At 41.5% G+C, this 21,885-nt stretch overlaps 1 protein-coding gene across 3 annotated transcripts in view; it reads left to right on the forward strand.

The window, feature by feature from the left end:
* Positions 1-21,885, forward strand: part of PPP2R5E (protein phosphatase 2 regulatory subunit B'epsilon) — a 144,073-nt gene that overhangs the window by 118,279 nt on the left and 3,909 nt on the right. For 2 of the 3 annotated variants that reach the window (XM_077767209.1, XM_077767210.1), the window contains exons 6-13: positions 6,292-6,422; positions 6,540-6,599; positions 7,576-7,684; positions 9,123-9,176; positions 9,279-9,329; positions 11,104-11,223; positions 16,072-16,199; positions 17,755-17,856. In XM_077767209.1, the coding sequence (XP_077623335.1) occupies positions 6,292-6,422; positions 6,540-6,599; positions 7,576-7,684; positions 9,123-9,176; positions 9,279-9,329; positions 11,104-11,223; positions 16,072-16,199; positions 17,755-17,856 (755 nt within the window). The remainder of the gene's footprint in view (positions 1-6,291; positions 6,423-6,539; positions 6,600-7,575; positions 7,685-9,122; positions 9,177-9,278; positions 9,330-11,103; positions 11,224-16,071; positions 16,200-17,754; positions 17,857-21,885) is intronic. The other variant, XM_077767211.1, reaches the window with a different exon arrangement.

Consider the following 21,885-nt stretch of genomic DNA (forward strand, 5'->3'; position numbering starts at 1 on the left):
ATGTAGCTAGTCCCTGGCTGCATCATTATGTACAGTAATAGCTCTTTCTTGAAATGCTGACCAAATTGATTGTCTTAAGATTTTAAATCGCAAGGTTTTGTTGAATCAGTCAAAATGAATGCTTGAGGGAGAAAACAGTGGATTTCTCTAGTTTGTGGGAAGAATGCCTGCAATTAGGAAGAAAATAAAAGCATGTTACTTGGCAGAGTTGTTCATGTTTGTGTGACTTCCGCTTTTGAAATTTTTAAACTGAGTTTCCATCAGAGTTTTGAAGTCAGAATCGCTGAAAGCTTTCCACCCTTCGTCCCCATCATGCTTTCAGTGGTGCCCACAGATGAGCTCATTTCATATGTTGGTCCTCTTGAGTTGTTCTCATTCATTGGGGTCAGGCTGCTGTTGGGTCTCCTGACTTGGTTCTGGGCTGTTTGCTCCATGTGCATTACCTGGTCAAGGTAAAGGGGTTCGGAAGATACCATTTTTCAGGTTGTAGAATAGGTAAAGTTAAAGACACAGCCAGAATTTGGAGACCTGATTTTTGTCTGGATAAAAACATTTACATGAAAACATTTAGAATACCAATTTCGTTGATTGTTGGCTTGAACATTTCTGATAGTCTTTACATTTGATATCTCTTTACATGGACTGGAGGGCAGGGTAGCTGCTTCTCTATCCTGGTAGAGGGCAGTTGGGCCTTTGTTGGGTTTGTTTATAACCTTTTGCCCTTAATTTTTAAAAATAATTTTAACTAACAAAGTAATGTCTATTAAATAATTCAAATATATCTATATGATTTATAAAGAAAAATAGCACTCTCCTGCCTCATCCTTCCCCAAACCAGAGTCTCAACCCCTAGAGGTAACCACATTCAAGTCTTCTAGCTGTTTCCTTATATGTATTTCCTTGTATGTTTTCCATTTCTCTAAATCCCATTCTTAATACTGCTGTTCCTTGGTTTTTAAGATCTTTTCTTACTGTAAATCTTTATATGTCTCCCTCTCTATCTCCTCCTTTATGTCTTGGCAGTGTAGTTATGGCACAAAATGTAATGAAACTGTCATGTTTGTATTCACGTACCGGTTCTTCACAGCTGAGGCACATGTTATGCTGTAAATGCATTTCTTTTCTTGTAGAGCCTTTTTTTTTTTTCTTTTTTTAAACCCCCCTGGAATTAATAGTTGCCTTAATTTTCACATGCTTGCTTTCCTGTGTATTGGTTACTAGTTCATACCTCGGTTCTTCTCTGAGAGCAATGTACAGCTTTTCTCAGTCTGGCCCACACATCTGCTAGTCTGTAGTTCCATTGTTTTCCTTGGAAGTCTCCTTCCTGGAGCTGGAGCCCTGGGCATCTTGCTCTAGTTGGCACCGGTGGCTTCCTTTAGGCTGTGCCCACCCTAGTCGTCCTGGGGCTTCCCTTTGCCTCCTCTTCTGCACTGTATCTTTGCTTGCCTATCTCCCTCTCTGTGATTTTGGCAGAATACATCCTATAGATGCTCCCTAAGAAAGTATGAATGGGGTGTAAATTTTTGAAGACCTGCTTCTCTAAACATGTCTTTATTCAGCATGTCTTTATTCTACTCACATACTTGATCGATGTTTTGGCTAGGTATAGATTGATGGGTTAGAACCCATATTCCCTCGGATGTTTTAGGGAGCTCTAGATTGTCTTCTACCTCCAGTGTTGGTATGAAGAAGGCCTACACCAGCTGGGACTCCTTAGCCTTCATAGTGACTTATTTTTTGTCTCAGCTTTTGAGATCTATTCTTTGTCCCCGATGTCCACATAATTCAGAGTGATGTGCCATAGGCCTTTGTTTATTAATTGTGCAGAGAACATAATGGCCCATATCTATATCGAAACTCGTGTCCCCTTTTTCTGGAAAATTACATTGAATTCTTTCTCAGATAATTTCATTTGCTTTATTTTTGTGTCTCTGTACCTATTCTCTGTGCCTATTTAGAATGTGTTGGACCTTCTGGGTGGATCCTCTAGTTATCTTCTTTCTTCTATATACTGTCTTCTTCTTTTGGTTCAACTTTCAGGATAGATTTGCTCATTGTAATGTTCCAGTTCTGAAATTTTTATTTCTGTTACATCTTGAATTTCCAGAAGTTCTTTTTATTTTCTGAATATTCATCTGTAATTTTTCTGCTTTTGTTTCAGGAACTCAATAGATTTGTTTGTTTCTGGGGATAAGTTTTTTTTTTGTAGTCTTTTTTTCTTTTTTCTCTATTTTTGTTTGTTTGTTTTCTTGCTTGCATTGTGGCTATTTCCCCTGAGGTCTTTATGATTGTTTGTTTTGGTCTCTGTCTTGTATGTTAGAATGTTGGTGATCCTCGGCTTCATAGTTTCATGTTAGTCATCAGAGACGCTTCTTAGAACCATTGAAGAGCCTTCTTAGAGAGTGTGTGTGTGTGTGCATGCATGCACACAAATGGGAGACACAGCACATTGGGCAGAGACCTTGCTCTTTCATTGACAAACCCTCAAATATCAGTGTATCAATAGGTGTTTCCTCTTGAGGCTGTCAAGAGGCTGAGGCTGAGGCCCCTCAAAAGGACTTCCCCTATCTCCTACCTCATCCAGAATTTAGGCTTAGGCAAAGGGGCTGGCGAAGGTCTCACTCTTCAGCATACCATTTTCTTTCATCCTTTTATTTTCAGTAAATTTTTCACTCAGCTGTGTACAGTGTCTTGAAGATGAGAGACTTGCATGTTTATTCTTTCCAGATTTTGACTGTAAATCTTTAGTCCACTGCTTGGGCCATGGGATCTGCTTGTTACTCTTTGGACAAACTTTCAACCAGCCCTCCTGTTTTTAGCTCCCCACACCCTGGCCATCAAATATATCTGGTGTCTTCAATTCTTAAGCCTTTTAAGGGTTCTCTAGTGTGAACTGGCTTGCTTCTTGCTGGCTTCCTTCCCTGCTGGCAGAATGGAAAAACACTTAGCAGAGTGGAAAGAGGAAACCCAAGATAGTTACCCCTTGCCATCCACTTTCCATCTTTGAAAAATGTGTAAATTTGTCTCATCTGCTCTCCATTCCTCTCTGCCCCGTGGGTTTCTTCCATTTTTATTCTTTTATTCTAATCTCAGGGAGGACTCAGGAGAGAGGTTCAGTCTCCCATGTCTGACTGGGAGACCCTAACTGCCTTTTTCATTTTGCCCTTTTCATGTCAGCGGAGATTTATTATGAGGTTCAAAAGGAGGGTTCTCTGGCTAAATCGCCACGCAGTTCATCCCTGTTTGTGACCTTCAGGAGGCTGCATCTGTAAACGAGGAGTCAGCATGCTGACAGGTCTCTCTTTGCTCTGTAATCACCTTGGAAACGGTCCAGCTTTTCTCTGACAGCAATTGCCTGCTGTATTGTAGGGAGTGCAGTTCACTGGGCATTTACAGACGCTGGATTCTATTTCGCATCGCTTTTTTTGTGGGGAGTGTATATATGACTAAGCACAAATGTGTCATTTTGTTTTGGAAAGCGGACCTCATCCTACTCCTTTTTTTCAACCTGTGCATTATTATACTTTTTCTTTTGTCTTTCATATATGCACTCAACAAAAAGGTGTTGTATTAGAGCAGCAGAAAAGTAATTTATATAATGGAATTTGTCTTTCTTTCTCATGGGACATCCTGTATATATATTAATATAAAATACTTGTGGCTTTGTAAGTGACTTAAGTTACATGCCTGGTAATGCATGTTTTTTGAGGGCCTAATGAAAACACAAGTTAAATAATTTTTGCTTAATTTTCATATTTTTATTAAACTCTTAAGATTAGTAGTACATAAGCATAATTGATTCAAGTTTCGCTAACAGTACACCCCCTCAAACTTCTCTTATGCTGGTTGCAAATTACCCACTAAACCCTTTTACAACACTTAAAAATAGAAACCAAATTAAAAAATAGAACGGAAAAGGTTAATTATTTTCATTAACAAGGAGTAGGATGAGTAGGTTAGAGATTGTCATTTTGTGTGTGTGGTAGATAAATTACTGGGCCCCTGGGACCTTTTCGCTTATGGGGCCACATACCTTTCTGTCTTAGAGTGTTCTCTGTGGAGGTATATAGTTCACTTGCTCGTTGCTCTCCCTGTGGGCTCCAGGTTTTTCACTAGTGTGTGTGTGCACGGTAACAAGGACAGCTTGTGGCGTGTGCAGAGATGGATGGATTGATTGATTGGTTGACTGCATGGCTGACCGGGCAGAGAGATGGCAGTTGTCTTAACCGCATCTTCTGTTCTGATAGGCTGCTCGTGAAGGTATGTGCTGTTGAATCTGCCATGAACACTCTGCCTCCACTTCAGCCTCCTAATTTCTTCATGGGTCAGCCTGGATGTCACTTCCTCCAGAAGCCTTCCCTACCACCCTACTTCTCCCCAGTAGAGTAGATTTGTCTGCTGTGTGTTTGTATAGCATCCTAAACCACTTACGCTGTCTGCTCACCTGTATCCCTCATTTCAACTAGGCTTTGTGAAAGCTGATTGTGTCTTTCTTGCTCACCATTGTATCTCTGACATCCTGCCCAGTGGCTGACTCTTAACAGGCAGACATATTTATTTGAGGCACTTGATTTTTGGCTGGACAGACAGGTGGACAGATGGAAGGAGGAATGGCATTGTGTAGCCAAAAATTGCATTTCTGTCACTGCCCAGTTTTGAAGATCCTCCTTCAGTTTGTACTTCCTGCCATTATTTGAAGGGCCGTTCTTCGTCTATAATTTTGTCTTTTGTTCAAAGAAAAGCACCAGGCAAGAGCAGATAATTTATTTGATTACTGCCCACTGAATAATTCTGCTGCTGCCAGCCTCATGTCTTAATCACCTGAAACCAAGCTTATGCATGTCTTGATAGCTTTTTTGGTATTTAGGGTAGTCTGTTCATTTGTATACTGTCAGTATGCTCTTGAAATGTTTTGCCGTAAAGTCAACTTCAGTATAAACTGTGAGTCTTGTTTTATTGTGACAATAATGAATGTCGAAGGAACTCCATAAAATTCGAACCAGTCTCCAAGCTAGAGGAACCTGCCCACTGTCATTTAAAAACAGACAAACAAATAAATAAAAGCTTTATTCAGATATAATTCACATACCATAAAATTCACCCATTTAAAAAAGTTTGCACTTTAGTGTTGTTTAGTATACACTAAGTTGTGTATCCATGACTGCTGTGTAATCACAGAACGTGTTTTATCATCCTGCAAAGGAACACCATACTTCGTAGCAGACATTCGTCATTCTGCTTTCTGTCTCTGTGGATTTGCCTACTCCATATATTTCAGATAAATGGAATTATACAATATATGGCCTTTTGTGTCTGGCTACTTCCACTTAGCGGGAAGTTTCAAAGGCTCATCCAGGTGGTAACGTGCCGGTACTTCATTCCATTTTATGGCTGAATAATGGTCCATCATAGCACATTTTGCTCATCCCTGCATTAGCTGATGGACATTAGGGTGGTTTCCACTTTGGGCTATTGTGAATTGTGCTGCTATGAACGTTCATGTACAAGTTTTCTTGTTGACATATGTTGATATCTGGATTCAGTTACTGACTTTAGATGACAAATGAGTGGAAATTCAAAAAATGTTACCCAGGTATAATACATATACAGATATGATAAATGTTCACCTCAGCAAGTATTTACAAAGTGAGCACACCTGGGTAACAAGAACCAAGTTCTACAAAGAGAACATTGCTGGGATCACTGGGGACTTTTAGATATTGGGTTTGGTTTAGGTTGATCCATTTACCTGTATGCTTGGGTACAGCTGAAGGCTTATCCTAACTGTGTATTTGGAACAGAAGCTCAGTAGGTAGTTTGTTATAGGATTGCAGCAGCTGAGATCAATGACTTTAGGGCCTCACTTGCATGGATTCAAATCCCAGCTCTGCCATTTATTAGTGTGAGACCATGGGCAAGTAGCCTAACATCTCTGAGCCCCAGTTTCCTCATCTATAAAATGAGGATAAAACTACCTTATAGGAAGGATTAATATAAGTAGTTACTTAGAAAGTTGCATGATAATCATGCTAAGTGTATGTGTTACCTCTTACTGTTGTTAACGATGATGATGATTATTGTGTCTATCTCTTCATTAGAATGTAAGCCCTTTGTCGGACTTATTCATCTTTGTATTTTCAAAGACTAGCACTGTGCCTCGCACGTAATAAATACTCAGTAAACTCTTGAGGAAGGAGAGGAGGGAGAGGTTTTAAATCACCAAGTGGCAGAATTCCTAAATCCTTTCTTGAAACCACTTTTGACAGCTACTCTCTCTTTCATTTACAACAGCTTTTGGAGCTATTTGACAGCGAAGACCCTCGGGAACGGGACTACTTAAAAACAGTCTTACACAGAATTTATGGCAAATTTCTTGGTCTTAGAGCATTTATCCGAAAACAGATTAACAATATTTTTCTAAGGTAGGTGACGGGTGGAGGGGGGAGAAGTAAAATTGGTGGTTAACAGAAGTGTTAAATAAACCTCAAATATCTGAACATTGTGTACTGACTTTATTCTCTCTTTTCTTTTTAAAAAAGGTTTGTTTATGAAACAGAACACTTCAATGGTGTAGCTGAACTGCTGGAAATATTAGGAAGGTAAGCACATTTTTAGCTAATTGCTAGTCGCAGGTAAATAGCATTTTGCAAATGAGATCCAAGTGGCACAGGGCAGCTCTGACCTAGATCTCTTGCTGTATGTACGTCAGGTACTCCCATTTGTGCCTTAGCATGTTTCCCAGCTGACCCTGCAAGACGTGATTTCGTGTTTCCCTTGTTCCCCAGTTAGGCCTTGCTCATTCTACTGGGATGACTGAAAGAGCTAGCAGTTGGTTCATTACTGCAGAGACCATACATCTAACTGCAGCCAGCCCACTTACTCCAGAACACTGTATTCTTGTTAGTTTCTAGGCTACCTGCCCTTGGCCATATCTTTTGACAGCAGTTCAAATAAATTAGAAGGGTTGCCACTTTCACAGGAACCAGGTACCCAGGTGTAGTTCTGGAACAGCTGCAGTCCGGGCGAGTGGAATGGATTGGAAGGAGACAGCTGCTGCATAGGTTTCCCCACACTAGGGAGGGTCATGTAACTGCACAATGTGATTACTCAGTCTCTCCCCCTAACGGGAGGAGACAGAGAAGGTGGAGTCCCATGGTTTCTTCTGTGACTTCCCCAGGCTGGGCTCTATATCTGTGGCATTCTGGGCCTGCAAAGAAATTCCGGGAATGGTGTCTACGAATGGAAAGGGTCATAAGTGAGCAGTATTAGGGGGAAGGAAAAAGAAAGAGTTTTTGATAGAAGAGCTTTCTGTTGCCCGGAATCACCTGACTCGGGCTAAGAGCATAAGAGCCTTTGCTAGGAGATCATCAGCAAATTTTCTTTACTTTCCCTCCTACTTAAACGTACTCTTTGAAGTAACTCGGAAATTTGCCCTGCCCCTGGGGTGGAGTTTGGGTTGTTCGGGACCACACAGAAACGGATTCCGATTTAACCTGGTCCTTCCATGAACAGGTGGTCTCCATTCAGCTGGTTGTGATCACGCTGCTGATTCATGTTTCTTTTTCTTTTTCCTAGTATTATCAATGGCTTTGCTTTACCTCTTAAGGCAGAACACAAACAGTTTCTGGTGAAAGTGTTGATCCCTTTACACACTGTCAGGAGCCTGTCACTCTTCCATGCCCAGGTAGAATGTTATGCAAGTACTTTTGGAAGCAAAATGAAAAGTTTATAAACTCAACGTTTCTTTGATATTGATGTTTCCTTTTAAAAACAGAACAAACAAACAAAAAAAACTTGTTCAAGTATAAAATACTTCCCGAGGAAAATGAAAATGTGTGTTAATGGTTTTCTATGCACAGGGGAATCATGGGAGTCTTTTTCAAGAGGGAGGAGCATCTGTTCCACCATCTCATTTTATAGAGAGCTTTAATGACTTGCCTGGTGCACAAAATTATATCTTGAACACATCGTGTAGAATAAAGTGTGTGTGAGTTTTCCAGATTTAGATCTCTGGACACGTAATCATTTTTGAGTGTTCTGGAATATTTGATCTCATCCTCATTTGCATTAGCCTGTCACTCGCTCTCTGCCCCCTCTCCTGGTGAATTCACTATCGCCTTCTCACTTTCTCCAGGCAAATAAACACACTCCCAAGTAAACAAATCAATCAGTATTTTCACATCTTTTTATTTTTAGCCTCCATCACTTTAAAAAGCATCCCGTCTTGTCCCAAGTCTGGTTTCCATGCTAACACTGCCTTGCATGGTACGTGTGTCCCTAGGGGACAGATAAATGATATAGTGGCATTTTAATTTTAGTATTCCAAACCAATGGGAATGTTTTGAGTTTGCATAAAAATGTCACACATTTTTCTGAGCAGTGTTCCTCTTTAAATGTGAAATGCTGTATTTCGAGGAAAAATTAGTCCATATGTTTCTAATTTAGAGCACCATCAAAATGTTGTTTCGCAAGGGTGGATTTCTTGTCCAAAAAGCTTTATGAGCCCTTTTATAAATCCTGCCTCTAGTTTTTGAAATGGGATATCACATCTCAGGATCGTGTAAAAGAGTTCTTACCTAGATGGGCTAGCATCAGATGTAAAACATCACATTTCTCTCAGTTCTAACTGTGGCAGGTACAACCTTTTATCTCTTCCTGAAACCGCTTCAGCTTGCACGGGCCACTTCAGGCAGTGAGCAAGAGGTTTATTAGTTAAGCGCTTGCCTTTTGCAGAGGACTCTTCTGGAACCACAGTAAAACCCAGCACTGTTGATGTTGGCAAAGAGAGAAAGGAAGCCCATGAGATGTAGCTTAGACTGTATGTAGATGAGATGCTTCCAGAATATACTGAATGTGATATTTCTGCTTTTCATTAGCTGGATACTTCATGTCTCAGTCTTCTTTTTTTAACACAATTCCTCTGGGGTGTTATTGGTGTCCATCTTTGGCTTGAAAAAGTAGCTTTTTATTTCATTTTATATATATTTTATTTTTAGAATGAATTGAACATGAAATTACCAATGCCAGAGTCTAAAAACTTTTTAGGAAGTTTTGATACACCTTTGAGCCCTTTTGAGTGTATAGCATTTCCAATTTTGTCTTTCGTTTTTCTGTTTCTCTAGCTGGCATATTGCATAGTACAGTTTTTGGAGAAAGATCCTTCACTCACAGAACCAGTAAGTATTTTTTCGGTAATTTCAAAAGACTTCAATATGACTACTTTTCATAGAGTATATGTGGACAACTAAGTACCATTGTTTTTTTCCTTTTCATTTTAGGTTATTAGGGGGTTAATGAAATTTTGGCCTAAAACATGTAGTCAGAAAGAGGTAAGTGCTTAATGTCGGTGTGTTAATAACGTGCTAACCGCTTTGCAGAGTGGCAGGCTCTGAGCCGATAAGTATGTGTGAAAATACTTTATCTTGTCTAATCTTCATTTTATCTCTGTAAGGCAGGACTGTAAATATTCCCGTCGTGCTAGTTGTTTAACTGACACATGGAGAGCTGAAGTAGCCTGCCTGAGTAGATGTTGAGTAGAAGTGATTAGGCCAGAATCCGCCTCCCTGATTCCTGAACCCTGAACTTGTATCACTCTCTGCTCAGTCCCAGGGAAGCCCAAGTCAGGCTCCGGTCACGTGCGCCACTGTCTTGCACTATCAGAGTCCTCTTCCTAGTGACCACCTTCGTAGTGTGGGGGCCACCTTCATAGTGTGGGAGCTTCCAGGTTACCATAGATGGGTGCGAGAGCCTCCTGCCCAAAGACTCCATTTTAAAATGCAGTCTAGATGGGACCTTACTATGTGCAATTCTAAATTATGTTACAGACCTCTGGTTTCAGCTTTTCAGAAGCCGCCCTGCAAATTTCTGACCTCCAGTCATTTGTACTTTTACCAGGACCTAACCAGCCATGTGCCATGTGAGATCATAAGGGAGTGAGTCTCTTAGCTTAGGCGTGAGCCTAGCTGGGTGCCAGACCTGCACTCACTCTTTTGTGTGGAAAATGGCCCAGCAAGAAAGGTCAGCTGTTAGTTTGACACTTGGGAGAACTTCTCTGTGTATCTTGACAAATGGCAAGAGTCTACTGCCTACTGATGTATTACTTTTAACAGAAATACCCTCCTTTTCAAATCAGTTTCAGCTCTCCAAAACCTTACTTTATACAATTTCAGAAAGTCATCTGATTTTTTCAATACTTGTTAGACCAAATTAAACCCTACATTGCTGCCCAGATGCACCTCAAGATACGAAAATGTTGTCATTTGTCCTTTTAATTGCATAATTTTTTTTCTAAGGTAATTATTTTTCTGTGCCTAAATAGGCAACTTTGTAATTTCTCTAAGTTTTCCATTGTGTTTAAAACAATTGACTGTGCTGTTGATTTGGCTCCATTTTGTGATCTAAAAGCTCAGTTTCTTGAGACACGCAGTGCTGAGCCTGGGATTCATGCTTTATGGCGAGCAGTTGTACACGCATATGTGTATGTATATAAGTGTGTGAAGGTGTGGAGATCAGCTCAGTGTGTGCTGATGGGATTAAAATGGTACCTGCGTGTGGGTGAATCTGCTCGTTTGTGTCTCTCCTTCTCTGTGTTCTGTTAACTGGGGTGTATCCTACGGGAGCACCTAGCATGTAGCAGGGGCTGTAAACACTTAGCAAATATCTGTCTGCGCCACTGTGGCCCTTTGTGCATCCATGCAGGAGGGCTGCCTTCCCACTGTTTGGAAAATAAGATTGGGGTGGGGGGCAGATGCTAGGTTGATAGCAACAGAGAGGAGAGGCCCTCAGGGACATAGCTGTTTCCCAGGGGCCCTGCCACGAGGTGTAAGCGCCCTCCGCTTCTGTGTTGTAGATGTAGCACGTAGAGTAATTTTTCCAAAGTAAATGGAATCATATTTTCAAAGCTGTAGGGAATTCGCTTTTAACAAGTACCCTCTGGTGAATTCTTTATGAAATGAACATCTAACATAAGACAGTGCCTAATTTTTTCCCGTTTGGTTTTATGTGTAAATTTTTCTTAAAATTACAAACCCTCATTACTCCTCCTCATTCGTTTGGATTTTTTAACAAGGTATCTGATGTTTTGCATTTTGTGTGTGCTTCCAGGTCATGTTCCTTGGGGAGCTGGAAGAAATATTGGATGTGATCGAACCCTCACAGTTTGTTAAAATTCAGGAACCTTTGTTTAAACAAATTGCCAAGTGTGTATCTAGCCCCCATTTTCAGGTTAGTAGTAAAGAGAGGATGAGCCAGAGTGGCCTCCACAACATACGTTATTTGCTAAAATTTTATTTGTATTGAAAGAAATGTCATGGACACTAGCTACCTGTTGTTTTTTATTTGCTATTTTCTCCTGTGATAATAATTTTAATAATAACCTCCTTTACGTTGAACACCTGCAATAGGACAGCCACTGTCATGATGCTTTCTGTCTAGTAACATCAGGTTTTGTGATCCCTCTGCAAGGAGGGCCTTATCGTTTTAACACGTGAACACGGAAGTTCGAAGTGGTAAAAATAATTTGTCTCAAATAAAATGGCCAAGTAAGAGGTGGACTGGTAGGGTTCCCGCAGAGTGTAAGAGAGAATGCGAAACGAAGCTTAAGAGACAGAGAACACACACATTCTGTACCGTGCTAGATGCTTTACGTGCATTCTTGGTAAACTTCAGATTTTCCTACGGGGCTCTCCTGCTCTGCCTCCCACCCTGCCCACTATTTTCTAGATGAAAAAATTGAAATTCAGAGTATGATTTGCTCCAGGCCCCAAGTTCATAAGGAGCAGAGTCCCTTCTGTGTAGCTTCTTGTGAAAGCTGGTGACCTTCCCATGGCACCACTCTGCCTCCTTGTGGCCACTCTGGGGGATCACAGGGACGCAAACCCAGCCACCTTTTCCTCAACTGGGCCTGTTGCTGCAGTGCTGCGGGTCCCACACAGGAGGGAAGGGGGTGACCTGGAGTGAAAACACGTCAGGTTTTCACTGTCTCACCAAGGTCCGCATCACAGACCTTGAAGATGAACTCTTTATATGCTGCCTGCTGATCAGAACAGATTGCTCAGACTGTAGTGGGTAGCACAGAACCACACTGTTAACACGGTGGACTCATGGTGGACCTTTCCCCTGCGCTGTCATTACCCTGAATAGTTAAGAGACAGTGGCTATAGTTGTTGTTTTAATTTTTGACCTAAAGACATGTTAGTATGTTACAGCAGTGATCTTAGGACAATCTAGTGATTGTACCACAAAGCCAAACCCAAAAAAAGAAAGAAGTGGAAGCCATTATATGAACCTTACATTGCATTCAGATGATACAACACATGTCTGGATAAACAAACAACCAAAACACACTGCAGGATACTGTGTAGGTGTTTGCGTGTTATGGCCCCAGTGCTCAGACTTCTGGCTTGTCTACCTTATTTTCCCGTTTTCATCAGGATGTTTGACGTTGTGGAAAGCAAGGAGCAGAAATCTCTCTCTCTTTTTTCTTTCTTTCTTTTTCCACAAATGTCTTTTAAGGTCATCAGGGAGGCTTAAATGATGCTCAGAGGATTTAGGAAGGAGATGGTGTGTAGTCAGCTAGTGCTGTGTCCATTCAGGCTGCTGTAACCAAGTACCACAGCCTAGGAGGCTTATAAACAGGAGAAATTTATTTCCCATGTTTCTGGAGGCCGGAAGTGTGAGATCAGGCTGCCAGCACAGTTGAGTGAGGACTCTCTTCTGAGTTGCAGATTTCTTGTATCCTTACTTGGCAGAAGGGCTCATGGTCTCCCTGGAGCCTGTTGTACAAGCACCAGTCCCGTTCACGAGGGCTCCATTCTTATTAAGTACCTTTCAAAGGGCCCCTGTACTCGTATCATTGTCTTTGGGGGTTAGGGTCTCAGCATGTGAGTTTTTGTGGGGACACAGGCATTCAGATCAAGGAGGCTTCTGTAACAAAACACCACAGACCATGTGGCTTATGCCACAGAAATGTATTTCTCACAGTTATGGAGGCTGGAAGTCTGCGACCAGAGTGTCGGCCTGGCCTGCTTCTGGCGAGGGCTCCCTTCTGGCCTGCAGGTGGCTGGCTGCCTTCTCGCCATGTCCTCCTGTGGCCTTTCTTTGGTGTGTGTGAGGAAAGAAAAGGTCTCTCTCTTCCTCCTCTTGAGACCAAGTCTGTTGGATTAGGACCCCGCCCTTAGGACTTCTTTTAACCTTAATTACCTTCTAAAAGTCCTGTCTGCAACACACCAGTGGGGTTAGAGCTTCAACACACGAGTGTGGCAAAGGTGGGGGGTGGGGGGTGTAGTCCATAGCAGAAAGAAAAAAATAATTCAGTTATTTGACAGAAGTAAGACTTAGAACTAAAGAAAGGACAGTAAAGAGGTCCTTTTTTTTTCTTTTTAAAATGTTTGTTTATTTTGAGACAGAGTGCGTACTTGCGCACAAGCTGAGGAGGGCCAGAGAGAGAGGGGGAGAGGCAGAATCCCAAGCAGGCTCTTTGCTGTCACTGCACAGCCTGACTCAGGGCTCCATCTCAGAAACCATGAGATCATGACCTGAGCTGAAACCAAGAGCCAGACCTTTAACTGACTGAGCCACCCAGGCACCACAGAGAGGTTCGTTCTTTCTTCCTTCCCTCCCTCCCTCCCTCCCTCCTTCCTTCCCTTCCTCCCTCCCTCCCTCCCTCCTTCCCTCCTTCCTTGGTGCATCCAGCAAACATTTTTCAAGTGCCACTCAGTGTAGTCACATGCCTTTCACTACTTGCCCCCGGCGTGGCATGAGGGTCAAATGGCTCCTACCAGGGACCGCTCCATGTGCGAGGAGGGCCGTGGTTCCCAGGAAACTGGTGGGTCCATCCTAGTGTTAGCCATGCTAATTTTTACTTTGCATAAGCATTGCCTTTCCTCTTTAAAGGGCTTTGCTAGATACTGACTTTCTGTTCGTGATTTTGCATAGTAACACTTACATCCATTAAGATACTTGTTAGCATTAAGTAGCAGGTGAACACTAGACTTGTAATTGGATGTAGGAAAATCCTAGCTTTCTCCTTCTGTACCAGCAGCCTCTGGTGGGCTCTTTACAAATTCTTCTCTTTGGTTGTGAGTTTCAGAACAGCCTCAGCCCCCTTCATCCTGCTGTCCCTCCCTTTCCTTGTGCTCTCTCTGCCCCGGCCACACCATATGCTTCACGGTTTCTAGACCCATCGTCCAGGTTAGCGTTTCTGCCCTCCTTTCCCGGGATTCCCTCCACCTGGAATGCCTTTTCCTTCTTTGCTTCATCCTTCAGAGCCCAGTATAGATGCTCCCTCCCGTGTTACATTCCTGCCACTCCTCCTCTCCCTCAGGTCATCCAGATTGTTCATTCCTGTTCATTGCGCTCTTTCCTCGGCACTTTGTTTCTTCTTTCTTGGTTACAGCATCTGTCACGGTTTACATTGGATGGGCCTGTAGATCCCCCCTTTCCTCGCTGCCCCAGGAGCTCCAAGGGGGTAACAGAGTCAAGAAGTTAAGAGCAGGGACTTTGGAACCTGCCACTTGCTGGCCACGCGGCCTTGAGGCGGTGGCTTACAGATTCTGGGCTCTATTTTCCTCATTTGCAAAATGGAAATGATGGCGCTTATGCCTTCGTGAGTCATGAGCATTCAATAAGGTAACACATGTGTGAGACCCTTAGCGCGGTGCCTGGCATGTACTCAACATTCAGTAATGGCTGTCTTCCTTGTGCTCTCAGGGTCTAGTGCCTCATGAGGCCCAGGATTTTTTTTGAAGCAAGTTGAATAATGTAAATGGGAAGGCTTAATTTCTCAGAGTCTATTGGTGGGTACGTCTTGTACCATTTCATTAAATTAAATTATTAAATTTAAATTTAATTCATTAAATTAGAATGTAATTTTTTAATCCCTCTGAATGAAAGAAGCCACTCTTTTTTTTCTTTTTCTCCACCTCTAAAAACTACCCTTATTGAGATTTTAGCCTTTTTGAGATTTGGGGTTTAGTTACTCTTATTTTAGATTCCTTTTGAAATTGTTTTGGTTATTTTTTTTTAATGTTTTATTTATTTTTGAGAGAGAGAGAGAGAATGAACCGAGGAGGGGCAGAGAAAGAGGGAGACACAGAATCGGAAACAGGCTCCAGGCTCTGGGCTGTTAGCACAGAACTCATGAACGGCGAGATCATGACCTTAGCCGAAGTCAGATGCTTAACTGACTGAGCCACCCAGACAGCCCTGTTTAGGTTATTTTTTTGAACCCTTCCTTTGAATTCATAGAGTCTATTGGCTAGCATGGTGGTCAAGAGAAAAGGGACCTGAGCTAGCAAGCAGGTGTGTCTCTAAGTCCAGGAACTGAGTGACTTTCTCCTGGATGACTCCGTTCAAAGGAAAAGACCAGAACTAAAGTGGATATGGTGGATAAAGTGGATAAAGAAATAATGTGGAAAAGAGTGTGGTCACGAAACTGGAGTCCCAGTGCTCATCATTTACTAGCCATGTGACCTTGCTGGTTTGTTAGCCTCTCTGGGGCCCGGTGTCTCCATCTCTACAGGGAGCACACGGCCCTCCTCCTCGGCCGGTGGCAAGGGTGGTACGTCCCGTGTGCTCAGTGGCTGGGCCGGCAGAGGGGACTGAGCAAACGTGACTGCCCCGCGGAGGTGGGCAGCTGGGTGTTTCTCACCAGCTCTTGCCCGAATGCCAGCTGCTTGCTGGGCCCTGAGGTTGGTCTGAAGTGTGCAGGGTGAAAGAAGTGAGCCAGAAGAGAGTTGAAGACCCGGGGAAGCAGTGTGCATCTAGAAGGAAAGGAAAGGTGTTTGGAGTTGGGAGGGAAGATGTGGGAATCAGATGAAAAGGGCAGTGTTAAAGGAGAATACAGAGAGATAGGTAGGAAAACTTTTTTCCTTCTCCTAATTGATGAACCTCTTTGGAACTTTCTAAAAGATTTGAAATCCCCCAAAATATAACATGATTAATATTTAATTTCACATTTGATTGAATGATATAAAAATAGTTGTTAAAAATTTTTGTTGGGAGAGAATCTAATTTTGTTTTATGTGTCTTTTTCGCTCTCTTTATATTTTCTTTCTCTCTTTTTTTCCAAAGGTGGCAGAAAGGGCACTGTATTATTGGAATAATGAATACATCATGAGTTTGATAGAAGAAAACTCGAATGTCATCCTTCCCATCATGTTTTCCAGTCTTTATAGGATTTCAAAAGAACATTGGAATCCGTAGGTTTTCAGTTTCTCCCGTCTTCTCCCTTCCCCCTCTTCCCTCCCTCCCTCCCTCCTTCTCTTTTGCTTAATATAATCGTGTGATGTGCTAGATGCTGTGCCTGTTGGTGAAGACAGATATGTGAGAATTCCTGTCTTTTAGAAATTCACTGGCTGGTTGGGGAGACCCGCAAGTAAACACGTTTTACAAAACGGTTTTTTAAGTGCAGTTACGTTAAAGTATCTGCTTCCTTGAGGGGTTCCTGACTTGTCTGTGAAAAGCAGAGCTATTTTGGGGGTGGTCTGGAGTGAGAGGAGAGGGCTGCTGATATTGACGGGGTGGTAATGCTCAAAAGGATTCTTCAAGGACTGTGGCAGGTGGATGGACAGGGAAGCCCTTTTATAGTGTGGATCTCATTGTCAGATTAAAAGGCACAAAAACATAAAAAGCACCTGTGGTAAATAATTAAGTCTCATCACGCAGGTGGTCTCTTGAGAACCTGGAGAGTGGTTCTAGCGAGTGTCTGTAGCTGCTCAGTGTACTGTATTTGGCTCTGCTCCATTGCTGTCCATTGTATAGGAGAAGGTCATTCCCCCTCAACAGAAGAGAGCTTAAGTTTTCCTTTTAATAGGCACAAGGCAGAACAACACAGCAGGTACCTTTATGTTTTGGAAGCATCAAACCCATGGTTTATTTGACCTACGGTCTGACTTTTTCCAGTGCCGCCTTCAGTGGTGTTGGTAGCAGATTTGTTGCAAAACGGAAGTAATGTACAGTTTTGCAAAGGGCAATGCTCTTTAGACTCTAGTCTGAAGATACCAAGCCTATCATGGGCCCAGTCCTCAAGACGTCAAGAGCTTATTCTTCCACTCGATAAATCTGTGTGCCGCCATTTTGGCCATTTTAGTTCTGTTCCACAGCTAACGGCAGCCATCACCAGCTTGCCGGTCACCTGACTGACACATATGTTGGGTTGGCAAGGGAACTTAGCAGGAGGGAATGGACTGAAACAAATCACAACTGGAAACTTAACTCATATTAAACTGCCCGACTTAAAGGGGTTCGGTATCATGTCTTTGAATATGAATAATACACATATTATTTGTTTCCATGAGAACAGCTTTTGATTTTGATGAATTATGTATATTATCACTTTAAAAATAAGATTCTGTGCAAATTCAGCTCTCTAAGAGTTAGTCCTACCACAGGTGCTCCTTTTTAGGGTGAAGTTGCTTTATTTTTATACTTGCCTTTTTATTAAATGAAGTTAACAAGTGCCCACAGGCAAGTCTATTCTGGGTACCGATAATTAGAAGGGCAGATTTAGATTTTTCTTTTTCTAATCCTGCCAACCCTTCCAAAAGATATCTTGCCTGGAACAGTGAAGAATGGAACTCATTTCCACGGTGTGGAAATGAACTGTAGATCGTTTCTGGTTGTTGCAACTGAATAGGGATGGAGATTCTGCAATACAGGGAGCTCATTCAGACACGGATTCCGCTCTCCCTGTCTCCACACAGCCCCCGTTATGGAAGAATAACCAACACGTTCTCTTCTCTCTCTGCTTCCCAGGGCTATCGTGGCGCTAGTGTACAATGTGTTGAAGGCCTTTATGGAAATGAACAGCACCATGTTTGATGAGCTGACAGCCACATACAAGTCAGATCGTCAGCGGTAACTTTTTAAAGCTTTTTTGTCAGCCGTGCATAAAACTGTTGAGTTCTCTCCTTGCTCTTTGCCGCAGTTGCCTGATTGCACCTGAAATCATAAGCAGCACAGTTTTATTTCTTTATATGTTCACTTTTGCATGCTCATGAGCTGTGTCCTTATTAGTGTGCCCCAAGGTAGCAAAGGGTCAGTTTGACAAAGGCGGCTTTCCCCCTTCCCTTCAGTAATGTTTCACTTTTGCCTCAGGGTTAAGGGCCTGGCATGTAACTGGTATTTCTGGCCCATTTAAGGAATCCAACAGGTAGTTTGCCATCCAGGCTCGCTCCCATCCGGAACTTACTTGAACTTGAATTGGGAAGATCTTGTATACTTCAGCAGCAAGAGGGATGAGGCACCATTTTAGTTTAGCTCTTTGGCTCAGAACTTCCTTTCTGCTCTAGAACACAACAAATTCATTAGAACTTAAAAGGACAGTGAAAAGAACATGGAGGTGAAGAGTCTGGTATTATACAAATTTTGAAATGTTTGAGGCCAAAAGGGAGCAAAAACCAGTTGAATTCTTTACATAAATGCTTATGGCTTGGTAAAGCCTTTCTTGATTTCATTTACATGTGATTTTTTCAATTTTGTGATTTCTTGTTCAACATGTCTGACTTTCTAAAAGATGTTGTCTTGGTCTGTTTGGTTTGCTCTAACAGAACACCACACACGGGTGACTTAATGGGGAGCTTATAAACAATAGAAATGTATTTCTCTGAGTTCTGGAGGCAGGAAGCCAAGATTATGGTGCTAGCATGGTTAGATAAGGGCCCTCATTTCTGGTTCATAGCCAACACCTTCTCACCGTGTCTTCACATGATAGAAGGGACAAGGAATCTCTGTGGGATCTCTTTTACAAGGTCACTAAATGCTGTTCATGAGGGCCCCACCCTCATGGCCTAATCAATTCCCAAAGGCCTAGCTACCGAACCCATCACCTTTGAAGGTGAGGATCTCAACAAAAGAATTTCAGACAGGACAGGACACAAATATTGAGACCGTGATATTGATCCACTTGGAGAACTTGAGGAAAATCTGGAGAGCTTGTTAGTAGTTGCGCTTCTGGTTTGGCTTTGATCCAGAGGCAATTATCAGCTTTAGATATTTGGACTTTAGAAGATCCCAGGGGTGTGCACGAGTGTTCGGACCCAAGACCTTGCTGAATCTCCTGGACAGAGCTGTCTGTGGTTCCCTTGCTTCTTTGCTTTGCCCGATTTTGCATGTGTCACTTAGATTTTACTGATAAAAAGAGCAATGAGAGGAAAGGTTTGGTGGCGGGGCAAAAGACTATCACAGGGAGTTTTTTAAAAGAATTACCAGGATGTGGTTATATTGAAAAGCAAATTTAATTATGGAATATGGCAAGTGTTTAACTGTAGACAGAAGAGGCTGCGGTATTTTATACAATGTTGGAATAAATATCAATTATGGGTACATTGTGCCGTACTTGTAATTTAAGGAACTTTCAATTTAACTGTTTACAGTTGTTGTAAATTATTACATTTATGACCCTCCTTGGCTCAAACTCGTAAAGTCTTTAAAAGTGTTATTTAAGTAGAGGAAATAAAGGACGCATTCTCACACTGTGGCATACCATTAAAGAGTGTGTTTTACGTAACGTCCTTTCTTTTATAGCAACTGATTAAACAAAGATTAAATTCTTAAATTAATAAAGACTAGATAAAAATCTATAGAATCCCATTAAGAGAAATAAAGACCTTATTTCTAAAATATTCAAATTGAATTAAATTAATTCATATTTATTGAATTTTGGTGGCTTATCATTTAGACCAAATCCTTGAAAAAGATACCTATTGACCAAGGGGCCCAGGAATAGACATGATGAAGTTGATTCTGAAGATCTGGTGTATTAGAGTGACTTACCATGAGCAGACTCTCTTAATGAAAGAAGAGCTTTTTTAAAGTAAGGGTAATATTTTGTCAAACGAGCAGTAGAGGAGTGTACTGAATAGAGGGAAACATTGGCTTCTCCCTGGATGTGGTAATAGGGAAAGAGAAGAAAGAGATTGATTTGGTACTGTTAGAGAAGAGCTAAATGGAGGAGTTGACTTCTGGACAGCACCAAATTTAAGTGTTTCAGTTTAGGTAGAATTTTTAAGTATTACAAATCTGGAAATGGTGAGTGGAAGAAATAACTAGCCTTGTTAGATGCGCTTGCTAACATTAGTGCTATGTGAAATTGAAATTGGAAGAGAATTTGACAGTCTCCCTAGCATGACAGTGTGGTTAAGCTTTAAAATTCCCACCTACACAAAGAGAAAAAAGTAGAAAAGAATGGAATGACAGTAACTATATCAGAAATATTTAGAATATTTGAAGATAAAGTTGTCAGTATAAAAGATGTATAATAAGTCAGCATAAAATTCATCTGGAAGAAAGCTCCACAGGAGAAATTGTATTGAATGCCATAAAACTTTTATTTCTTTATTTTTTTAACAGTTATTTATTTACATTTGAGACCAAGAGAGAGTGTGAGTAGGGGAGGGACAGAGAGCAAGGGAGACACAGAATCTGAAGCAGGCTCCAGGCACTGAGCTGTCAGCATAGAGCCTGACGCAGGGCTCGAACCCATGAGCCACGAGATCATGACCTGCGCCAAAGTCAGACGTTTAAACTGACTAAGCCACCCAGACACCCCCAGCCATAAAACTCTTGATCAAAGATGTGAATGAAATGCTTCAGGAACAAGATGATGGGTGTTTTAATGATGTCAGCACTTAATTTAAACTTCAAATTAGGACAGTGTGAACGTATGTTTAACCTGTGTTTTAGTTAAAGAAAATTCCTGGGGCGCCTGGGTGGCTGATGGTTTTGTGGGTTCTAGCCCTGCATTGGGCTCTGTGCACTGAACCTGAGGAGCCTGAGTGGGATTCTTTCTCTCTCTCTCTCTCTCTCTCTCTCCCTCTCTCTCTCTCTCTCTCTCCCCCCCTCCCCCCTTCTGCTCATACTCTCTCTCTCAAAATAAATAAATAATTAAAAAATAAAAGTGTCTAAGCCCTTGCCTACCACCTTTTTCCCCTTCCAAATGAAAAGGCCATCAGTGTTCTGTGATAACATTTATTTAGACCTAATATTATTCCTAAACTTTACTGAGAAACCAAACATGAGTAATTTACCAAACAGCTTACTAATAGTTAAGCATTTAAAATTCATAATGATTGGAGGATCATCTAATTTTGTCTCTGTTGCCCTGCAAATATAATTTTTAGGGTCATAATTACCAGATAGAGAATTGTTGGAAAAATTGTTATGACCATTGGAATTCATATTGTGCAGATTGTATTTGAGATAGTTGCAACTAGTCATAGTATACAAGGCCTCAATTATCAAAATATTATGAAATGATAATATTCATTATATTATATAATCAAATATTCTCTCAAAACTAATGGAATGATAATATAAAATTAGGTTATTTCTAGGGATGGGAGGTGAAGATTAATTTTTATTGCTGTAGATATCAAATACTTTTTAAAAAATTGGTGACATTAAAAAATATGAGGCATTGGAATTATATACAGATTTCACTTAACCTGTGTTAATTTCCCTAGGGCATGCTGTAATGTAACTGAGGTTAAGTGCTTGCTACCTAAGGTCGCACAAGGACCATAGCCCCATGGCTGAAATGGCAGGGCCCCCATTTTCAGGAAGGATCAGGTTCACAGCTGTTATCTGAGTTTGCTGTTTACTAGGTCATCACAGTACGAGAGAGCTAGGGATAGCAGTGGATTATTTTTAATGGGAATGTACTCAGTTTACAGTATAGTCCCATATTCCTCGATTTTATACTTTCTACCTGGTTGATGTTAAAATTAACATCCTTTCTTTTACAAAAGTATGGTGATCTAAAAGGTCCTTGGCCAAATAAAATTTGTTGACCCTCTTTTGGACATCCAGTTTTTTAGTAAAGTTTACCAAATTTACTGGTCAAATTTGAAGGTTTGGAACATTAAAAATTTGATGCATGGTAATGTC

This window comes from Crocuta crocuta, unplaced genomic scaffold (assembly GCF_008692635.1).
Source record: "Crocuta crocuta isolate KB4526 unplaced genomic scaffold, BGI_CrCroc_1.0 scaffold55, whole genome shotgun sequence".
NCBI lineage: Eukaryota > Metazoa > Chordata > Mammalia > Carnivora > Hyaenidae > Crocuta > Crocuta crocuta.